Source organism: Scomber japonicus, chromosome 17 (genome assembly GCF_027409825.1).
Source record: "Scomber japonicus isolate fScoJap1 chromosome 17, fScoJap1.pri, whole genome shotgun sequence".
NCBI classification, from domain to species: domain Eukaryota; kingdom Metazoa; phylum Chordata; class Actinopteri; order Scombriformes; family Scombridae; genus Scomber; species Scomber japonicus.
Window position 1 is genome coordinate 8898357 of NC_070594.1, and position 19912 is coordinate 8918268.

At 39.8% G+C, this 19912-nt stretch overlaps 1 protein-coding gene across 1 annotated transcript in view; it reads right to left on the reverse strand.

Annotated features, from left to right (window-relative positions):
• Positions 1-19912, reverse strand: part of mei4 (meiosis-specific, MEI4 homolog (S. cerevisiae)) — a 129257-nt gene that overhangs the window by 16650 nt on the left and 92695 nt on the right. The window contains exon 2 of the mRNA XM_053337480.1: positions 16593-16724. Within this exon, the coding sequence (XP_053193455.1) occupies positions 16593-16724 (132 nt within the window). The remainder of the gene's footprint in view (positions 1-16592; positions 16725-19912) is intronic.

A 19912-nucleotide genomic window follows, 5' to 3' on the forward strand; every position in this document is an offset into this window, starting at 1 on the left:
TTTTAAGTTTGACCTGAAGACTCAAAGTTCTTTTCCTCTTACCAAGCAGTACTTTACTGTAGCTCACCTCTGCTTACTTATCACTTCTCCCATATTCACTGTAGCTATAAGCACTGTCACTTACACTTATCAGCCCTAAAACTGACAACATACTTTCACGGTTCACCCAAAAGATTGAACAAGGTCCCATACAAAAAAAGTCTCATAAAAAGTCTCCCTACAGGAAAGCAGAGGGCCCTAAATGATTACTTTTGATACCAATTTTATAAAATCCATTTTAACAAAATTAAATTTACATTAAAGTACGAATCTATTTTTCATGTCTCATAACATAAGAAATATAAACCTATTTTACAAGATTTACTTCCAATGTGTTGCAACCATCAAGCTAATCTTAGCATTGTTTTATCTATGAAGTCACATGCTCTGATTGTAATGATATTCAAACTCACTAACCAGTAAAACTAGCCAGTGTTAGTGTTGGTTAGCTACAAGTTTGTTGAGTGTCTCTATACAGCAAGTTAACATGATTATAAATGGTTTTATCGCAGTTGTTTTGTGTTGTATATTATTTATAATTAATGCTAAGTTTGCCGAGTTAACAGCTCAGCATCTACAGCTGCTTCATCAGGTTGGACCAAAACCTGTAACCTGCAGGTAAGACAAGACAAAGTTATCTTAAATTATCAAAGAGGATGATATTACCTTTGGTTTGATATTAAAACAGCAGTGGTTTAGGAACTGGTGAATTGCCACTAATATAGCGAGTCCACAGCTATCATTAGCCGAGCGTCACAAGACACTGAAAATGACTTAACTTAATTCAGCACAAAAGTCCTGATGTTATGTTTCCACACCTCTGTAGCCTGATTCTCATCTCTGTTGGAGGTTAGCAGCTCCAGGCTACATTAGCCTCTATTAGCATAACACATCAAAGTCTGTACAGGTGACTGAATCTAATTAAGTTGTATTTTCAGGTTTTGAGAGAGAAAAACATTTGGAATAAAATAACATGATATATCTGATCTTCTGTATTTATTTTTATCATCTTTTGGAAGGATTTCGAAATCGTCCATCATGAGTCCAACAGTGATGATAATAGATGAGTGGACTACTATTTAAAACACTATATAAAATAATTACATGCATTAAAAGTAACAGTTTGCTGCAGTAATAATAACCACAATGAAGCCATTTGAATTCTTGAAGTATTTCCTGCAATCTCTCACAGTTGCGGAGCATTTTATGTCTAATTACATGTTATTAAATGTATTTTTCTATTCTGAAAAGTTTCACCTTTTTTTGCCCTGAGCTTGTCTTTTCTGCAGTGTTCTGCTTTATATTATATAAATCTAAACAACATGTACTGAATGATTTTCTTTTCAATTCAGACTGAACACTATATGCAATCATCTCTCATCAGTGCTGTTGTTACCTGCAAAGAAAAAGACCTTTAAAAGAAAAACAAATCATATGAAATCACAGAGTGGTGGAGTAGAAAAAAAAGGTAAGATCAAAGTCTCTCTACATCATTTTTACATCTTTACATCTCTACATGTGCAGCTTTTCCTCTGCAAGTTGTACAAAATATCGCTCTAAAAATGCTAAAATACAGATTTAAATAGTGATTTTTCATTCAACTGAACAGATATAGAGTGTTAAGGTGTTAAAATGCTGTTTTGTATGTATGCGTTTGTGCATTGATGCATGACTCTGAAGCATGCAGGTTAGAGAATGACTCCAGAGGCTCCCAGGTTTAGTTTCATAAAATGACTTTGATCCACCAGTCTCATTTTCCTTCCTAGTTAGACCTCTAATGAGAACGCTGCGCTTTGAGGATAGAGGACGGCTTTGATCTTTAGCTAATTGTCCATCAATTTTCTCTGCCTTTCCCTTTAATCTGATCCTTCTTAAAACCTGTCAGAGACGCACCGAGAGCAGGTCAACTTACAGAGAAACACGTCCGTCATCAGGAATTCGTTAAAGAGGGAAACTGACTGCACACCTACAAACTTTTACTCTGGAGGTTTCACCATTACTCATTTTTTTTGCCTGCTAGTTTTTAAGGTATTTAATTATGTGAAGAAAAATATAGAAAGTGAACGTTTTTTAAAGCTTAAAGCATGAATTTATTGATTTTGTTTGTCCACTTATTTTCAGCAGAAGCTAGTAATGAACATAACACTGACATATCATCAGTTTTTATGTTGAATATGTTGGGAAACAGTTGCTTAATTCTACATCCAGCAGCTAGGAGAAACATTATTATCAATTTGGAGTCGTGTTTTCTGTTCACCTGGTGAAAATAAGTCAAATATTCACTCTCTTTTAACCCTCCTGTTGTCCTCATGTCAAGGAAGGACAGAAGGAAGGAGGAAAAGAGGAAGGAAGGAGGGAAGGAAAGGACTTAGGAGGGAGGAAGGAAGGAAGGAAGGAAGGAAGGAAGGAAGGAAGGAAGGAAAGGAGTAAGAACGAAAAGAGGAAGGAATTTAGGAGAGAAGGAAGGGAGGAAGGAAGGAAAGAAAGGAGTAAGGAGGGAGGGAAGGAAGGAAGGAAGGAAGGAAAGGAGGGAGGAAGGAAGGAATGAAGGAAGGAAGGAAGGAAGGGTGGAAGGAAGGAAGCAAGGAAGGATGGAAGGAGGAGGGAGCAAAGAAAGAGGGGAGGAGGAGAAGAAGGAAGGAAAAATTAAAGAGGGAAGAAGGAAGGAAGGAAGGAAGGAAGGAAGGAAGGAAGGAACAGTAAAAAGAGGTGGGGTCAATTTGACCCGGGAGGACGACACAAGGGTTAACTCTATGTTTGCTGTTTTTGCTCTCTACAAACTCCTGAGGGCAGAGCTGAAAATTATCAGCGAGGTTTTTCACATTTTTTACATCGTCATAGATCAGATTGTTTTTTTTAGGCAGTTCAACATAGCTTACGTGGCTATCTATACATAACAGAGGAATTGAGACAATAATAACTCCAACACACACATAACCCTCGTTACAAGAGAGATCCTAACATGCCACTGCAGGTCAGGGTAAAAAACAACCCCAACCCAGAAACACTGGCCTTCCTGCGTGTCTGAATCATCCTGCAGCGACTTCTCTTTAAGCACAGCCTGGTCCAAACATACTTCATCCTCCAGACATAGTTTTTTATAATACACACACACTGTCTCTGTCTGTATAGTCATCATTTTCATTCTAGTTCAAGTCGTCGTAAACCTGCCAAAATGAATCTGGGCCAAATTTCTGCTCTCTTTTAAATGTACTTGGCAAGGAAGGAGATTGGTTTAAATATTGGCTCAATTAACTTTACATTTTCTCCAGCAATGTCAGCCAGAGTTTAGCTGCTTTGCAGAGTAGATGCAGCTAAAAACCCACAGTGAGTACTTAAAGTGCTCAACATGATATAAGTTAGCTCTTAACGGGTTTGTAGGCCAGTCAGATAATGGCTCAATGTAACGCGCCAAAACCCATAATGACTACGACTGTAAAGTGCTGATAGTCATTATTCAAAATGTCTATGAATGCAATAGCTTGTATTTATGCCGAGCGTATTTAACCAATAGAAGCTGACATTAAATAATGTTTCTGTCTATTAATAAGTCACCTTAAAGAGAAATAAAAGGAGAATATACTGTCACTGCCTGAAGTCTGCAGACACATCGTAGTGATCATAAAAGCATAGGTTTCCATCCATTTCTGCTCTGTAATTCAATACATTCAGTGCTCTTGTATCTTGCTTTTAAAGCTACACAGTAAGGACTAAGTAGATGCAGTGAAGTATTTTAGTGATGGCAGAGACAGGCGAGCACAGCGGGAGTTTGAGGAAGATGACAGATAGAGATGAAGACAACAGGCATCTGGAGAGTCAAAGAATGATAATTAATTAAGCCATCGTCACAGAAGCTTATAAATTAAATTAAAGATGTTTTTGGTTTTTAGTTTTTTTCTTAAATTACAAAAAAGTGCCTAAAAACTCAACTTTCACTTTGACATAGTTTTGGGACATAAATACTGCATCTGCTGCTTACTGCTGATGTTGAGACAGGTAACATCAGTCATCATTTTAAAGGGCATCTTGACTGTACTGTAAGTTTCAACCATGACTGATTATAACGGAAGCTCATCTTTCATATTATTCAGCAGAAGTCCAGTAAAATGCCACCACTACTACAGAAAATGACATATAGACCATACATGCACAATAATAAAGGGAAACTCAATTTTGTTTGGGAGTACAACTGCATGAAAGTTTGGAGTTTGACGTTGTGTTTTGTGGCTCCAGAGAGAGTTGTGTGAAATCTGATTAATTAAGATAAATTTGTCAGTTGGGGCTTCAAGATTTCAAGTTTGAGAAGAAATCTTCATCTCTCCAGACTAGCAACTCCAGGCTAAATTAACCGCCACTAGCATATCTGTACAGGCAAGTGAACTTTTGAGTTTTCATTACGAAAAGTTCAACTGCTTTAAAGATGTCTCCTATTTCACCTTAAAGTTCACTCTGTGTACAATCCTGCTTTGAGGTACTGGAGGTGTTAAACTGAGATTTCAGGTGGACTCAGAAAGAATTTTCCTCTTTCAATAGATGAATGCACAAAAAGTATCAAACATTTTAAAAGTTTTTCCTCACATTCATTTAAATTCACTTCGCTTGCTTGCTTTGGTATAAAAAGTGGCAGCCCTACAATTTATGTATCAACTCAAACAGAACCAAACCAGTTCTGCTATACAACTCGGTGTGTTTTGTTGCATAAAGCTTTTGGCTCAGTATGGGTTCAAGTTAATACATTTCTCTCATAAAACTGTTCCACTTGTCTGTGTTCATTTGTGTAGATACACAATGCTTAATGGGAAAAGCTAAAGAAGACAGTTCATGTGTTAACTTGTGTTAGGTTGGCGAAACAACAGTAATTAATTAATGAAATAAAACTGTCTGGTCTGGTTTGGGTCTTAAAAGAAGCAAAGTTCAGGTATCAATTTTAGACCCATAAATATGGAGAGAGATTCATTTTAATAAAGGTAGCAAATAAAAATGTACCATTAGCTTTGGGGAAAGCCATTATTATCCAAGATGCTAAAACAGACTGAGCACAGCACCGAGTTGTTGGTTTTTTCGCACCAAAGTTGGTTTAAATTGTTTAAATGATGCAGCATGCGTTTATCAGCTCGTCTTATCTGTTAAAATTAAAACCTGCCTGGCCGCTTGTCTTTTTTTTTATTGAAGATGAACTACAAAATAAATCTTCAACATGCCCTCACATTTGGGTTCGGCCTTTTTTTGTTCCATAACAATCTCCTTATTAATTAATATTTAGAAAATTGACTTTTGGCATTTCTCAATTCATTCCGAATCAGATAAGATAAAAACTGCAATTTTTGTGTAAATTGATTTTTCACCCACCCCTATTATGAACCAACAAATCTCAATATATAATTAACGTTAACATATTAACCCAACATTCCCCGATGAGCAAGCACTTGTTGACAGCAGCAAGGAAAATGGGAAGAAACCTTTAACAGACCTAGGCGAGGAGTTCTGGTCCTCTGAAATGAAGCCCATGCGGAAGTAACTTAGAACTGCATTCTATCAAAAGGCCACCAGGGGGCGACCGTTTTGGTGTCAAAAGGACTTCCATCTCTATACAAGTCAATGGAGAATTCACCAACTTCTCACTTGATTTCTAACCTCAGTAAACGTGTTATGGTCTCAATCGCTAGTTTAAAGCCTTCTTCAATGCAGTATGATGTTCATTTGTGAAATTTTGGCCTCCCTGATTTTATATTTGACAATAATGCAGGGTATGCATTAGGGCGTGGCTACGTCGTGATTGACAGGTTGATTGCCCAATGTCCTCGAGATCCAGCCCTCGCAACCATAGCAACCTTCCTGCTCCACCCATGGCTCGCCCACGCCCATATAAGTAGAATCCATGTTTTTATTTTTCCCAGCATGCACCTGAAATTTTCAAGATGGCGCTGCCTAGATTCAAAACTATTGGCTTCCGAGCAGCAGTCCACAAACCAATGGGTGATGTCACGGATGTTACGTCCATTTCTTTTATACAGTCTATGAACAGAACCGGACTCTAGGCGGACATCCATCTGCCTTGATCGTTTGGATTGACTGATTATGAAGTGATAAAATGTTTAATATTGTAACTATGGCGACTTTTGTTGCTGCAGCTGACGTGAAAGTTTCTCATCCTGATCATTTGTTCAGCAATTCCACAGACTTGCTTCTTGTGTGTCTGCAGCTGTATCAGCACCTGGATGTTGCACTGATTGTTACAATACAATGGATTTTTCTTCTTCCTCTTCTTCTTACTGCTCTTCCGTATCAGGACAGACTATCTCTATTTCTCAATTTACTGCTGACTCGGCTCAACATACATCCTCCTCCTCCTCCTCCTCCCCACCTGCTGTCTGCCCCATGGTTCATACAAAGCTACACAGTTGGAAAGAAAACCATCACAATACTGCTGTCATTTGTTTTTCCGGCAAAGGTGTCGTATTGGTTTTCCTTTCCTCCCTCCCTGAGGAATGGGAGTACAGCTGGCGCGTAGGGATAAAACGAGGCGCAGACATACTGACGAAGCTCTTTGTAGCAATTCGAGCAGAGGCGAGGGCTGCTTGTAATTCTCATAGTGGATGTGTGTGAACATTATAAAGCTCTCCTGAGTGAACTAGGACCTGACAATGACTAACAAATCTTGTTGGCAGTAAATGTCTATGAATATTTATTTTGCTTTGCATTGCCAGATTTCATAATGTAGTCTGGTTGCAAAAGCACATACAAAAGTATATTTTAAAACAGAGCTAGACTTATAAATCAGCTTGTAGACATACTCTGTCGGTGTTAGTTGTTACTAAAAAGTTGCGGTACAGACAGTTAAAAGTTTACTAGTTAAAGTGCCAAATATATTAATCATCCATCCATCAGAGCACTTATTTTTATGACTCGTAGACCTTTTAACTAAAGCAATAAATAATTGTTGTTAATTACTTTAAAATTGCTGGAACAGAGGAATCATTAAAGTCATTAGTTCCACCTTTGCTTTTTACTGCAATGATTATTTAAAATGTCTACTGTGATAAAAGCTTTACTAACCTTTTTTTCTCCCCCATTTGGATATAACAAAGAAGCAAGAATGCTCCGATGCTAAAAAAGACTATCGAGATTCAAAGTTTAAGATTTATTCAGACAAAAACAATTGACACCTAAATAAGGTGGTGATGAAATGTTTTGACAGGGAGAAGGGAGAAAAAGAAAAAACTAGTGATGCTCATAAAGAAAAAACACCTTAGTCAAAACACAACTATGAAGACGCGTCTCTTGCTAATGAGAAACAAGCATGAAGAGGAACGAGTGGTTCACATTCTTGACAGGTTTTTTTTTATCCAATTAAATGGAAACTTGCTACTTTTCCCTGGTGTTGTTGACAGTTGTAGAAAGATTGCTCACCTGGACTTTTATATATTATATAACCCATCACATCTGTTACTTTTCTGATTTGTATACTGTACACTATACAGTAAAACGTAGACTGACCACTTTTGTAGAAACTAAAGCGTGATTCAACTTATTGACCATGTGAGGTGAGGTTATGTTTAGGCAACTCAAAGCAGTTGGTTAAGTTTAAATGAGAAATATATAACATTGACAGCAACCGTTTAAAATGGGGACTGCAGTTGTGGCCCCCAGACTCAAAGCTCATGCAGGTTTTTGTAGGTCAGGTAGAATCAATCTCAGTTAATCCAGTTTGTTTGTTTGCTGTCATGGCTGCAGGGTGTCCAAAAGGGTGTCAACCTGATCTCACAGAAATATGTGAAATGACCACGACTTCTTAACACCGCATTACAAGGTGTTGGCACGTTAAGTGTTAAAATTACGTGCCAGCACCATGATCATTGCCACCACTGAAGGTTTTTAATTTCTCTCAGTTTCACCACTAAGACTGACAGTCTACAGACCTACAGTGGCTGAACTCCTGCACCACATGTGAGAACAAGAACATATGAGCTTTAAAAAGGCACACAAAGCCAGTTTCTAGAAAATGTCATGTGGAGAGCAGCTCGTCTCACAGAAAATACCGCTGTCACTCACAGGGACAAAGAAGTTCTATTAAAGTCCATTCATCTTTTCCAGGAGAGAGATTGCCATCAGGAACCAGACGACCAGGCTCTCGAGGAAAATGTAAGACTGGGAGTGTTTGAAACTTGGGAATCAGCTGCCGCCTCCAGATATTTAAAAAGATGAAAAGTGATGTTCGGAGAATTTGTGAAGCAAAAATATTCCCTGAGCATTTATTGAGGGCTGCACAGCCAAAGAGGGCAAATTGAGCTTGCACTGGCCTTTAGAGGCCTCAGCTATGACGGTCATTTCCTCTGGCTGAACCCTGCATGTCTGAAAACTCATTCATCACCCAAAATCCAGATTTAATATCCCTGAGCCAAACTTAATATCATTAAGGGCAATCATCACCGCCTGGCTACCAAACTCATCATATCATCATAATGAGACAATGACACAGAGAACGTTCATGGTATCTCATGCCAACTGAATCTACAGAGGGAAGGTTAACAACCGAGGCCACCTCACGCAACTCTCTACAGATTAGCCTCACGTTTCGATCCAAAGGGCAATTCAATCCAAAATTACGATTAATGTTAACGATGATTACTGAATTCTATTCATTGTTTAATCAATACAATGAAATCAATAAAGAATAAATGCCAATAACAAGTTTTAAGGGCCCTAAATGGTATTCTTCTAATTCAATGTTTTGTCCAAACCGGAGTTTCAACAAAGTAAAGTCACTGTAGCTGAATGAATTTGCATTTTGGGCTGTGTCAGACAAAATTATTCATTTGACCTTGGGCTTGGAGTAAATATGGATATTTTAAGGTACTTTCTGATATTTCATAAGCAAAACAGGCTCTTAAAAAACAATGATAATCAACAGATTTATCAATAGTGAAAACAATCATTAAACTCAGCCTTAAGCACTTTTATTATTTGAGCCATTAGCAGGATTACACTAAATGATTAATGTGCTTTCTCCTGTTCTCTCCTTGTTTAGCAAGATTTTAACAAGATTTTAAAGCTTTTTCTACAAATGAGCTCTCTGCTATCAATCCTCCAGTAAACCCTACACAGTATTTTTCCCGAGAATGCTTGGGTCCTTTAACATCTGTAGAAGACTGCTGCTGTTCTACTGCTGGGATGTTGCCAATATCTCCTCTATGCTGTGGTTGTGCGGTGGAGGCAGCAATAAGAAGAGGGACACAATGCCACTGGACAGGCTGATGAGGAGAGCTGGCGCTGTGGTTGGCACAGAGCTGGAGTCCCTTCTGTCAGTGGCAGAGAGAAGGGCCCTAAATAAACTGTTCAACCACCCTCTGCACGGCACATTCACTTGGCTGAGTACGTTCAGTGGCAGACTGTGGCCTCAGTCCCACCTCAACAGACAGACTGAGGAAGTATTTTGTCCCTCAGGCCATACAGCTATTCAACTACTTCAAGCAGTGGCGAAGAGAAATTGACTATTAGGCCTGATGCTGCCTCTCCGTTGCTACCCATGCTCACCTGCATGCTGGCATTTGGCAGCTGTGTAACAATTTCTATCTATATATATTTATCTCCAATCGGTATATTATTTACAGTCATTATTATTATTCTTGCACTGTTAAGGACCTTGCATTTGCACATCATATCACAATGACAGCTCTCTGTAGTTGTTTTGGTGGCTATCCCTCGCTTCACTGCTGTGTTATTCTTTTATTCTTGTTTGTATTGGTGTTTTGTATGCATCGTGTAAGCTACTGGATTGCCTGCATTTCCCCCAGGATCAAAACAGTTTCTATCTATCTAAATACAGGGGTGAAGATGTGACATCTAACCATAGACCTCCTACAGTTTGCATGAAATGCACACACTGAGACAGGTCTGATATTACTATGCGCGCTCAGAGTCACAGTGGCATTTATGCTGCCCTGTGGTTTCGTGTTATTGTTGAATTTCATGGTGGCTTTGTCCTGAGGGGCTGTGGCAGTTTGGTGTATGCCACTGACTGTCACGCCCTCTGACAGAACAACGCAGCACCCAGATGGCAGGGCTTATCTGTATGCCGCGCTGCTCCAAGGACAGTCGCACCGGGCTACAGCATCTCTGAGGGTGTAACACCAGACAGGAACACTGGCCTCAGCTACTCCTGATAACATACTCACGACTGTAATGCATCCTCTCCCAACTCTTACTACAGAGTGTGTCCTTGAAATAGTGCAGCCAAAACACTCGTTCTTAAGATGATTCCTATGACAAGCTTTGAAATCCGAGAGCTCACCTAACATTGTGTAGCATACAGTGTAACATTATATAGAAATGTATACATTATATCATGACTGCGCTGTCTGCTTTACAATTACAGCACTTAAAGGACAGCAAAGAGTTGAAACAAGCGCTTGAATAATCGACTACTCAATCAACAGGAAACTGATCAACTATCATTTTAACACTTTTCTGATTCCAGCTTCAAATAACAAGTAAGTAACATATACATTAGGTTGTTTAAAACACACCATTAGTCAACCAGGAAAAAACTAAACAAAACAAGATTTTCAAATTCTCAAATATCAGTATCAGCCTCAAACATCCACTATTCATCTATTGTTGATCATACTATAGCTTGTTGATATAAACATTTTAAGACCTTCAATATTAAATACCAATGAGAAAATCAATTAACAAACAATTACTTTCATTATCTAGTAATCTGACAATTATTGTAACCATTAATTATTGGTCCTATAAAAATGTCTACATGGTCTTGAGAAGGCTTAAAAAACACACTGAAAAATGCTCATTATTTAAATAACCCAAAAATAATAGTCTTCTTATTCCTTACATGTGACTTCAAATTTCTGGACGTTAATTAAAAGGAAAACATTCAAACTCATTTCCTTTATGGTACGTTTCTAGATAAATGCTCGCCAGGACTGTTAAAGTCCCCACCCACGTACCCCAGCTGTGATGCAAATGATGACAAGGAAATAAGGTTGATGATGTGTGGAGATGACACAAAGCCCTTTAACCATTATCGCCTGTCCTCTCAACCTCTGTATCATAAAGGCCTACGTCAGCGAAAGGTGCCATGACAGATAGGACCAATCTGCTCTCTAACCCACCAGCTGGGAAAGGCTGATCTGAAGGTGAAGGCTTATCTGGCAGTCACTACGGTGGCAGGTGGTGTGCTGATGACCTGATAATTAAATATTCTTTTAGCTATTACTTGATAATTCAACTGTAACGATACAGCGTTCATGGTTCACAATTTTTTTTTAACTTAAAACATAGAAAAGTGTCAGTTAAGAAGAAGTCAGACTGCTCTCTACTTTCTAATATCTTCAATGTGCTGTCGGGGAGTTTCACTGGTAATGAAGTAGTCTGCCACTCTTTAACCTGAGGGGCAATCTCTACAGTGATGGATGAACTTGAGGCTCAAGAGTCGAACCAGTATACCATCTGGTTCAGTTATCAGCAGGAAGGAAGGGTTAACTGAATCTAAACACCCACATAAATCACTGACAGTCAGAAACTAAAAATATACTGCACAGCACCTGGCTGGAGGATCTGATGTCTTTACAGGCAATAGCAGAAATAGCATGAAAATACAAACTCAAACATACAGAGGTTTGCATTGGGTTGTAGCAGAACATCTGGCTCTGATTCAAAAAGGGACAGAAAGCCCTTTATCTGATGAGACTGACACATCATAAATTGGGATCCACAGGAATGTAAATAACTGAGATCCTCCCAAATACATGTCTCTCTCTCTCGAAGAAACCTAACTACACAAGGATGAAATGAACTTTCCACCCGGGATAAAGACATTAAAGCCCTAGTGCGAGACTCTCCAGACATTGTGAACGACATGCTAAATCCTTTCTGTCGTTGTGTGAAGCAAAACATGGACATTTGTTGGCAAAAACATATTCCTTTGTCTTCACCTCCAAATGAACTCTTATTTCTGCCGTAATGCAGCGAACAATCAAAATACCTCTTTGAATAAGTAATAAGCCACTTGATAAATTCACTACATTTCTTTGATGTCTGTCTTGAAGACTGGCTTAAGACTGTCATCTTCTTTAAGTGCAAACAGTGTTTAAAGTCTGGCAGAATATAAGCAAATATAATAATATAAGTTACCAGAGCCTGCAATGACATCTTTAAATGTTGTTTAGTCAAACCAACAGGTCTAAACACCAAAGATATTCTGTTTACTACCGCAGAATGATAGGAAAAAGAATCATTGATCTGTTAGTTGCAGATTAATTTCCTGGCAATCAACTGATTGATCAATCGAGAGTAATTGAAGCTCTAAAACGGCACTAAACCACTAATGAGACAAAGTTGGAGACTAGCTGGTGTTTTCTACTACTTGTGCTTGCCCCAAGTGACCAAAAATTAAAATAATGGAGGATTTAAGAACTGCGACGAGTACTGAACTTGACATTTACAAATGAAAAACAGACTTGTCAGTTCTCTGTGGTGAATAAACTACATCATGACGTCAGTGTTTCTAAACTACGTGAAATATATATTTGGATTTGGCGTTCGTACTATAAGACACATTACATACTTTACTTAACAGGTCTACTTTTACCAAGACCAAAGGTGATCGCTACATTTTACTTGATTCTTGTGGAAACTAGGATAAATACATGATTATGCCTGGTACAATTTTATCTGATTCAATACTGTGTAGACCACAAATATGGGCTAGAGTTTAATTTACTGTATAAATATGAAGCTGTGAATAAAAGACCCCATGTATGACACATCTATGATGTAAAACGAAGGATAAAAATAGTTAAATATCATCTCACCTGCTGGGTGACAACATCTGAATAGATTTCTAAATGATAACACCTAATTCAGTCACTGTCAATCAGGCAAGCACAAAAAAAGCACCAGAATTAATAGCAAGGTTCATTTTCTTGATTTAATAAGAGACATATTGAATAGTCCTGAGTGACCGCTCCTCTTTGTGAAATCAACCCAGACAAATTTCTAAGCGAGGCTTCTCATCACAACTCCAGCGGGATTCATGTGGCTTTTCAATTTGCAGTTAGTGTGACTGACGCTCTATATTGATACCAGTAATCAATGTTTCTTCACCAGGAATAAATGGAGTGCACAGCAACTCGGGGGTTTGATGGATACTTGATGAAACACACAGCTCACATTTTCCATTTTCTACATCATCAAATCAGATCCAAGAACTCTATTAAACACGGAGAAAAGAAAATAGATTTTTCCATTCAGAATGAAGTTATAATGTATATTCAATAGTTTAGGAAGTCAGATGTTATGCTGTGAGGCAGCTGGAGGATATGTTGGCCATTTGTTTTAATTGATAAAAGGTTGCACCTACTTTAGCCAAAACAAAACATAAAGTTGACACTCTGCTGGACAAAAGTATTGGTATTATATTCTGCAATGGTGACAATTTTATCACCATCGGCGAACCTTTCTCTGAAGGTCCTGCTAACATTGACATTGTGTTAATAAAAATCAAAAGACTGGAGGGGAGGGGAGAAAGGTGACTGCTGCTGCCAAACAAAGAGCTGAGGCAGAGGTCTAGTCGTGGTTTTGATGCAGCCTGGGAGTGTATTAAATTCAGAGTTTTATACGTGGGGTGTGGCGGCTGCAGAGCTCAGTGGCTTTTAAACAGGGGACAAAAAACTGCCAGAGGGTCTTTGAAGAGTCTCATCGGGTCCTTAGGAAAATGCCTCATAGTTTAATCTCAGTATAAATTATCTCTTAAGTGTATCATGCAGTGAATTTGACCTTTGAAATGGCTAACTGTGTGCTATGTCCATATGGGATAGGTTTTATGGCGTTACTTGGTAATCTACCTGACTGTTCCAGCTGTTTGACTGTGTAGTTATTGTTGACAACCTCCAAGACAGAGTTACTAAAAAACTGTGTTGTGTTCCTGTTAACAATGAAGTGACTCAGCATGTGACTGAGCCCACACACACACAACAACAAGATGTACACTCTGGACTCTATTATCTCTCAGGGTCTGAACATTTCCAAGGTTGTGGTGACTGATGTTGCTCTCTATGAACAATCCACAAATGTTCAAACTGAGATAATGACAAAACAGTATATCGCTGAAGACATCAGTGAGATATCTATTCAGGCTTTTACTCTTCAACAGCTTCCTCTCTTGGGTCTTAGTCAATAAGATTGTAGATAATTTTAGTTGGAAGAAATGTTATTGATGCCATTGCACTTACAAAAGGTGATGGTGGTCTCTGGTAAGTTAAAATCACCACGGAGAAAGGCCACACTGGTCAGAATAGAAAAATAGTGTTGAAAAGCTGAGTGCAGGAGGCAAAAAACTAATTTCCAAGTTCATTACAACATCTATAAAGAGAGACTTTGCATTTATAATTGAATGGAATTGAAATTGAGAAATGTACGGCCAACAAACCCTCCTGTCTCAATAACCTCCGAACCTCTATCCACCAGGGCCTGAAATGAATTTGCCTCCTTCTTTACTGACAAAATTCAGAGAATTGTACAAGCTGTTGATGCCCTCCATATCAAGTATACTATATATGTTGGCCCTGTGTCTATTTAAATTCAGAGAAGCATCAATCAATCAGTTTTAAGCTGAATGTCAATGACCAGTGACCGATGCCGATCCGTCTCATATATCTGACTTTTTTTGCTGGTTAAATGTCCACACAAGTAGCAGCACTTTAGTTCCTATCATGCATATCACAGCAATAAAGTCACAGCCACACACACACACACACACACACACACACACACACACACACACACACACACACACACACACACACACACACACACACACACACACACACACACACACACACACACACACACACTCGACTGGTAACATTACACTTTTTCAGTGTACACTGTCATCATGACTACAGACAAGCAGAGTTCGGATGGCAGCCTGAACACTGGCTTACGATGGGACAGAAAATGGCCGATACACAGAGATTATATGTTGGTACATGTTCAGCTGTTTAAACACAATTTATCTGAAACCAGGTGATTTTACATTTCAAAGAAAAGTGAATTCATGTTTTTGAGAATAAAATGAATGCTGCTGTTTTTCTTTGTATTTTATACGTGACCCATTCTATTTTAGACTTAATTGCTTTTGCACTTTGTCACAATGCTTTCAATGCTTTACGTAAAACACTCAATTACCTTGTTGCTGAAATGTGCTATATAAATAAACTTGTCTTGGCTTGCCTCTCCTTCCCCTGAGACCTCTTCCCCTGAGAGACTGAACGGCAGAGAGCTGCAGACATGGAGCTACAAGCAAATAAGACAGTCCGGTAGCTCAATCTTCAAACACACGGAGTCTTCAAAAGCAATCTTGTTGTCCCTTCTTCAGCCTTGAAAGAATAAAGACGAGTGGTGGGGGAGGTAGGTGGGTGGACTGAGACATTTCCATAAGCACGCTGATGGCTGATTGTGTGCTTTGAAATGTCAAACCACTACATTAACAGAGATCCACGTTAATGCGCTGGTTAATTTAAGTTTGCAATTACAGGTCTCATGAATGCACTGAGGCAGCTGATGATGCTCCACTTGTGTCTGACAGTTTATGAAGATACGGCACTTGAGATTCTTGTTCAACAAACACTTATTACCTCTGCTTTGTTGGGAGACTGCGGCTCCATGGCAGCATGAGGATATTTTACATCATCAATATCTCAACTCAACAGAGGTTTGAGCGGGTTTTTCTTTTTCTTTTTTCCTGTTTTTTCTTGAACTTGAACTCTGAAAAATGCAGCGTTGATCAAAATTCTCTTTTTGGCATCGCCCAGCTCGAGAGGCTCTCATAAAAGGAGAAATGCGGAAAAACAGGCGCAAGTGAGCATGACAGACCCTGCTGAGTGGGAGGGAAGCTCAGCAGGAGGGGTGAAGGGGGAAAAATCACCAGCGTCCGTCTTCTTTTTAAACACATTTCCATTTGGAAGGACCCCCGTGGCTCAACACTCAGATCTGCTTTTCAAAGGAAGCTGGACGGGCAAAATACAACTCTCGCCTGGCCTGTGACTCAGGCGGCCAACCACAGCTACTGAACGATGTTTGAATACATGGCAGAGGAACCTGGTATTGATTATGTTAGTAAAGAAGTGACCATAGCTGTGAGTCAATAGGGAAAAGTCAATGCACCTGATGCTTTGAACAAATGTGTGGCATTTAAAAAGTATGAGGCAGAGAAAGAGGAGGAGTGTGGAGGAGAAGCTGGAGAGAGGCAAAGTACAAGAGAGTCACGATCTCACTAAGGTTTAAATGCGTAAAACCGCAGCTTATTAAAATCATAAAATTTGAATACTGCTTTGACAACACTGCTCCTAATGTTATATGAGTCAGTGGGAAAAGATACGGACGAGACGAGAGAGAGAGAGAGAGAGAGAGAGCATTTCTGGCTCACTGCTGTCACTGAGTCAGAGGTGAAAGAAGCAGCAGAAGAGGAAGAAGAAGAAAAAGAGATCGGTGGGAATGGAGGAGCAGGTGTGGAGAAGCAGCGGGGTGTTTACCTGGAAGGCCTGCCAGAGCTGATCGGCCAGAGCGCTGATCTGAGACAGGATGTGACGAATGAGAAGGGACTTTGACATGCTGCTGCTCCCCAGCGTGATCAGACACTCTGTCAGCATCTCTGTGGCCTGGAGCTGAGGTGTGAAGAAGAAGAAGATTGTGCTGAAGCTGAATCCTTAAAAAACTTTCTATTTACTAAACTTTATAACTAAATCTATAAATGGTATTGAGTCTAATTGTACCTAATAAAAACTGGTTCCAATATAGACTGCTGAATGTCACCTAACAACTATATACTGTATATAAATTACTACAAGAACTTTTCTATGAAATGTGAATATATGCACCAGTCATGTATCAGAGCCTAAAGTGATGTCTACATACATCTTATTTCTGCAACCAACAATCCAAAAAACTCTGGCCCCTTGTAGCAAGTTTGGGGACAATCCCCCACCCTTCCCTATTTTTGACTTTTTCGACACTACCGGCCCTGTCATTTTTTTCAGTTTTTGCCTGCTTTGAAAATCCTTCACAATTTTCACACAATGCCTTCACGGTGCTTGATTTTACACATTTTTCATTCAGCCCGCCCCTCTGGCCCCTTGTAACAAGTTTAGGAACAATCCCTCACCCTTCCCATTTTTGACTTTTTCGACACTACCGGCCCTGTCATTTTTTTCAATTTTTGCCCACTTTGGAAAATCCTTCACAATTTTCACACAATGCCTTCACGGTGTTTGATTTTACACATTTTTCTTTCAGCCCGCCCCTCTGGCCCCTTGTAGCACGTTTTGGGACAATCCCCCACTTTTCCCATTTTTGACTTTTTCGACACTACCGGCCCTGTCATTTTGTTCAATTTTTGCCCGCTTTGGAAAATCCTTCACTATTTTCACACAATGGCTTCACGGTGCTTGATTTTACACATTTTTCATTCAGCCCGCCCCTCTGGCCCCTTGGAGCAAGTCTGGGGACAATCCCCCACCCTTCCCATTTTTGACTTTTTCGACACTACCGACCCTGTCATTTTTTTCAATTTTTGCCCGCTTTGTGAAATCCTTCACAATTTTCACACAATGCCTTCACGGTGTTTGATTTTACACATTTTTCATTCAGCCCGCCCCTCTGGCCCCTTGTAGCAAGTTTTGGGACAATCCCCCACCCTTCCCATTTTTGACTTTTTCGACACTACCGGCCCTGTCATTTTTTTCAATTTTTGCCCACTTTGGAAAATCCTTCACAATTTTCACACAATGCCTTCACGGTGCTTGATTTTACACATTTTTCATTCAGCCCGCCCCTCTGGCCCCTTGTAGCAAGTTTGGGGACAATCCCCAACCCTTCCCATTTTTGACTTTTTCGACACTACCGACCCTGTCATTTTTTTCAATTTTTGCCCGCTTTGTGAAATCCTTCACAATTTTCACACAATGCCTTCACGGTGCTTGATTTTACACATTTTTCATTCAGCCCGCCCCTCTGGCCCCTTGTAGCAAGTCTGGGGACAATCCCCAACCCTTCCCTATTTTTGACTTTTTCGACACTTTCGACCCTGTCATTTTTTTCAATTTTTGCCCGCTTTGGAAAATCCTTCACAATTTTCACACAATGCCTTCACGGTGTTTGATTTTACACATTTTTCATTCAGCCCGCCCCTCTGGCCCCTTGTAGCAAGTTTTGGGACAATCCCCCACTTTTCCCATTTTTGACTTTTTCAACACTACGGGCCCTGTCATTTTTTTCAATTTTTGCCTGCTTTGGAAAATCCTTCACAATTTTCACACAATGCCTTCACGGTGCTTGATTTTACACATTTTTCATTCAGCCCGCCCCTCTGGCCCCTTGTAGCAAGTTTTGGGACAATCCCCCACCCTTCCCATTTTTGACTTTTTCGACACTACCGACCCTGTCATTTTTTTCAATTTTTGCCCGCTTTGTGAAATCCTTCACAATTTTCACACAATGCCTTCACGGTGTTTGATTTTACACATTTTTCATTCAGCCCGCCCCTCTGGCCCCTTGAAGCAAGTTTAGGAACAATCCCTCACCTTTCCCATTTTTGACTTTTTCGACACTACCGGCCCTGTCATTTTTTTCGATTTTTGCCCACTTTGGAAAATCCTTCACAATTTTCACACAATGCCTTCACGGTGCTTGATTTTACACATTTTTCATTCAGCCCGCCCCTCTGGCCCCTTGTAGCAAGTTTAGGGACAATCCCTAACCCTTCCTATTTTTGACTTTTTCGACACTACTGGCCCTGTCATTTTTTTCAATTTTTGCCCACTTTGGAAAATCCTTCACAATTTTCACACAATGCCTTCACGGTGCTTGATTTTACACATTTTTCATTCAGCCCGCCCCTCTGGCCCCTTGTAGCAAATTTAGGGACAATCCCTCACCCTTCCCATTTTTGACTTTTTCGACACTACCGGCCCTGTCAATTTTTTCAATTTTTGCCCACTTTGGAAAATCCTTCACAATTTTCACACAATGGCTTCACGGTGCTTGATTTTACACATTTTTCATTCAGCCCGCCCCTCTGGCCCCTTGTAGCACGTTTTGGGACAATCCCCCACTTTTCCCATTTTTGACTTTTTCGACACTACGGGCCCTGTCATTTTTTTCAATTTTTGCCTGCTTTGGAAAATCCTTCACAATTTTCACACAATGCCTTCACGGTGCTTGATTTTACACATTTTTCATTCAGCCCACCCCTCTGGCCCTTTGTAGCAAGTCTGGGGACAATCCCCAACCCTTCCCTATTTTTGACTTTTTCGACACTACCGACCCTGTCATTTTTTTCAATTTTTGCCCGCTTTGTGAAATCCTTCACAATTTTCACACAATGCCTTCACGGTGTTTGATTTTACACATTTTTCATTCAGCCCGCCCCTCTGGCCCCTTGTAGCACGTTTTGGGACAATCCCCCACTTTTCCCATTTTTGACTTTTTCGACACTACCGGCCCTGTCATTTTTTTCAATTTTTGCCCGCTTTGGAAAATCCTTCACAATTTTCACACAATGCCTTCACGGTGCTTGATTTTACACATTTTTCATTCAGCCCGCCCCTCTGGCCCCCTGTAGCAAGTTTGGGGACAATCCCCCACCCTTCCCTATTTTTGACTTTTTCGACATTACCGGCCCTGTCATTTTTTTCAATTTTTGCCCGCTTTGGAAAATCCTTCACAATTTTCACACAATGCCTTCACGGTGCTTGATTTTACACATTTTTCATTCAGCCCGCCCCTCTGGCCCCTTGTAGCAAGTTTAGGAACAATCCCTCACCTTTCCCATTTTTGACTTTTTCGACACTACCGG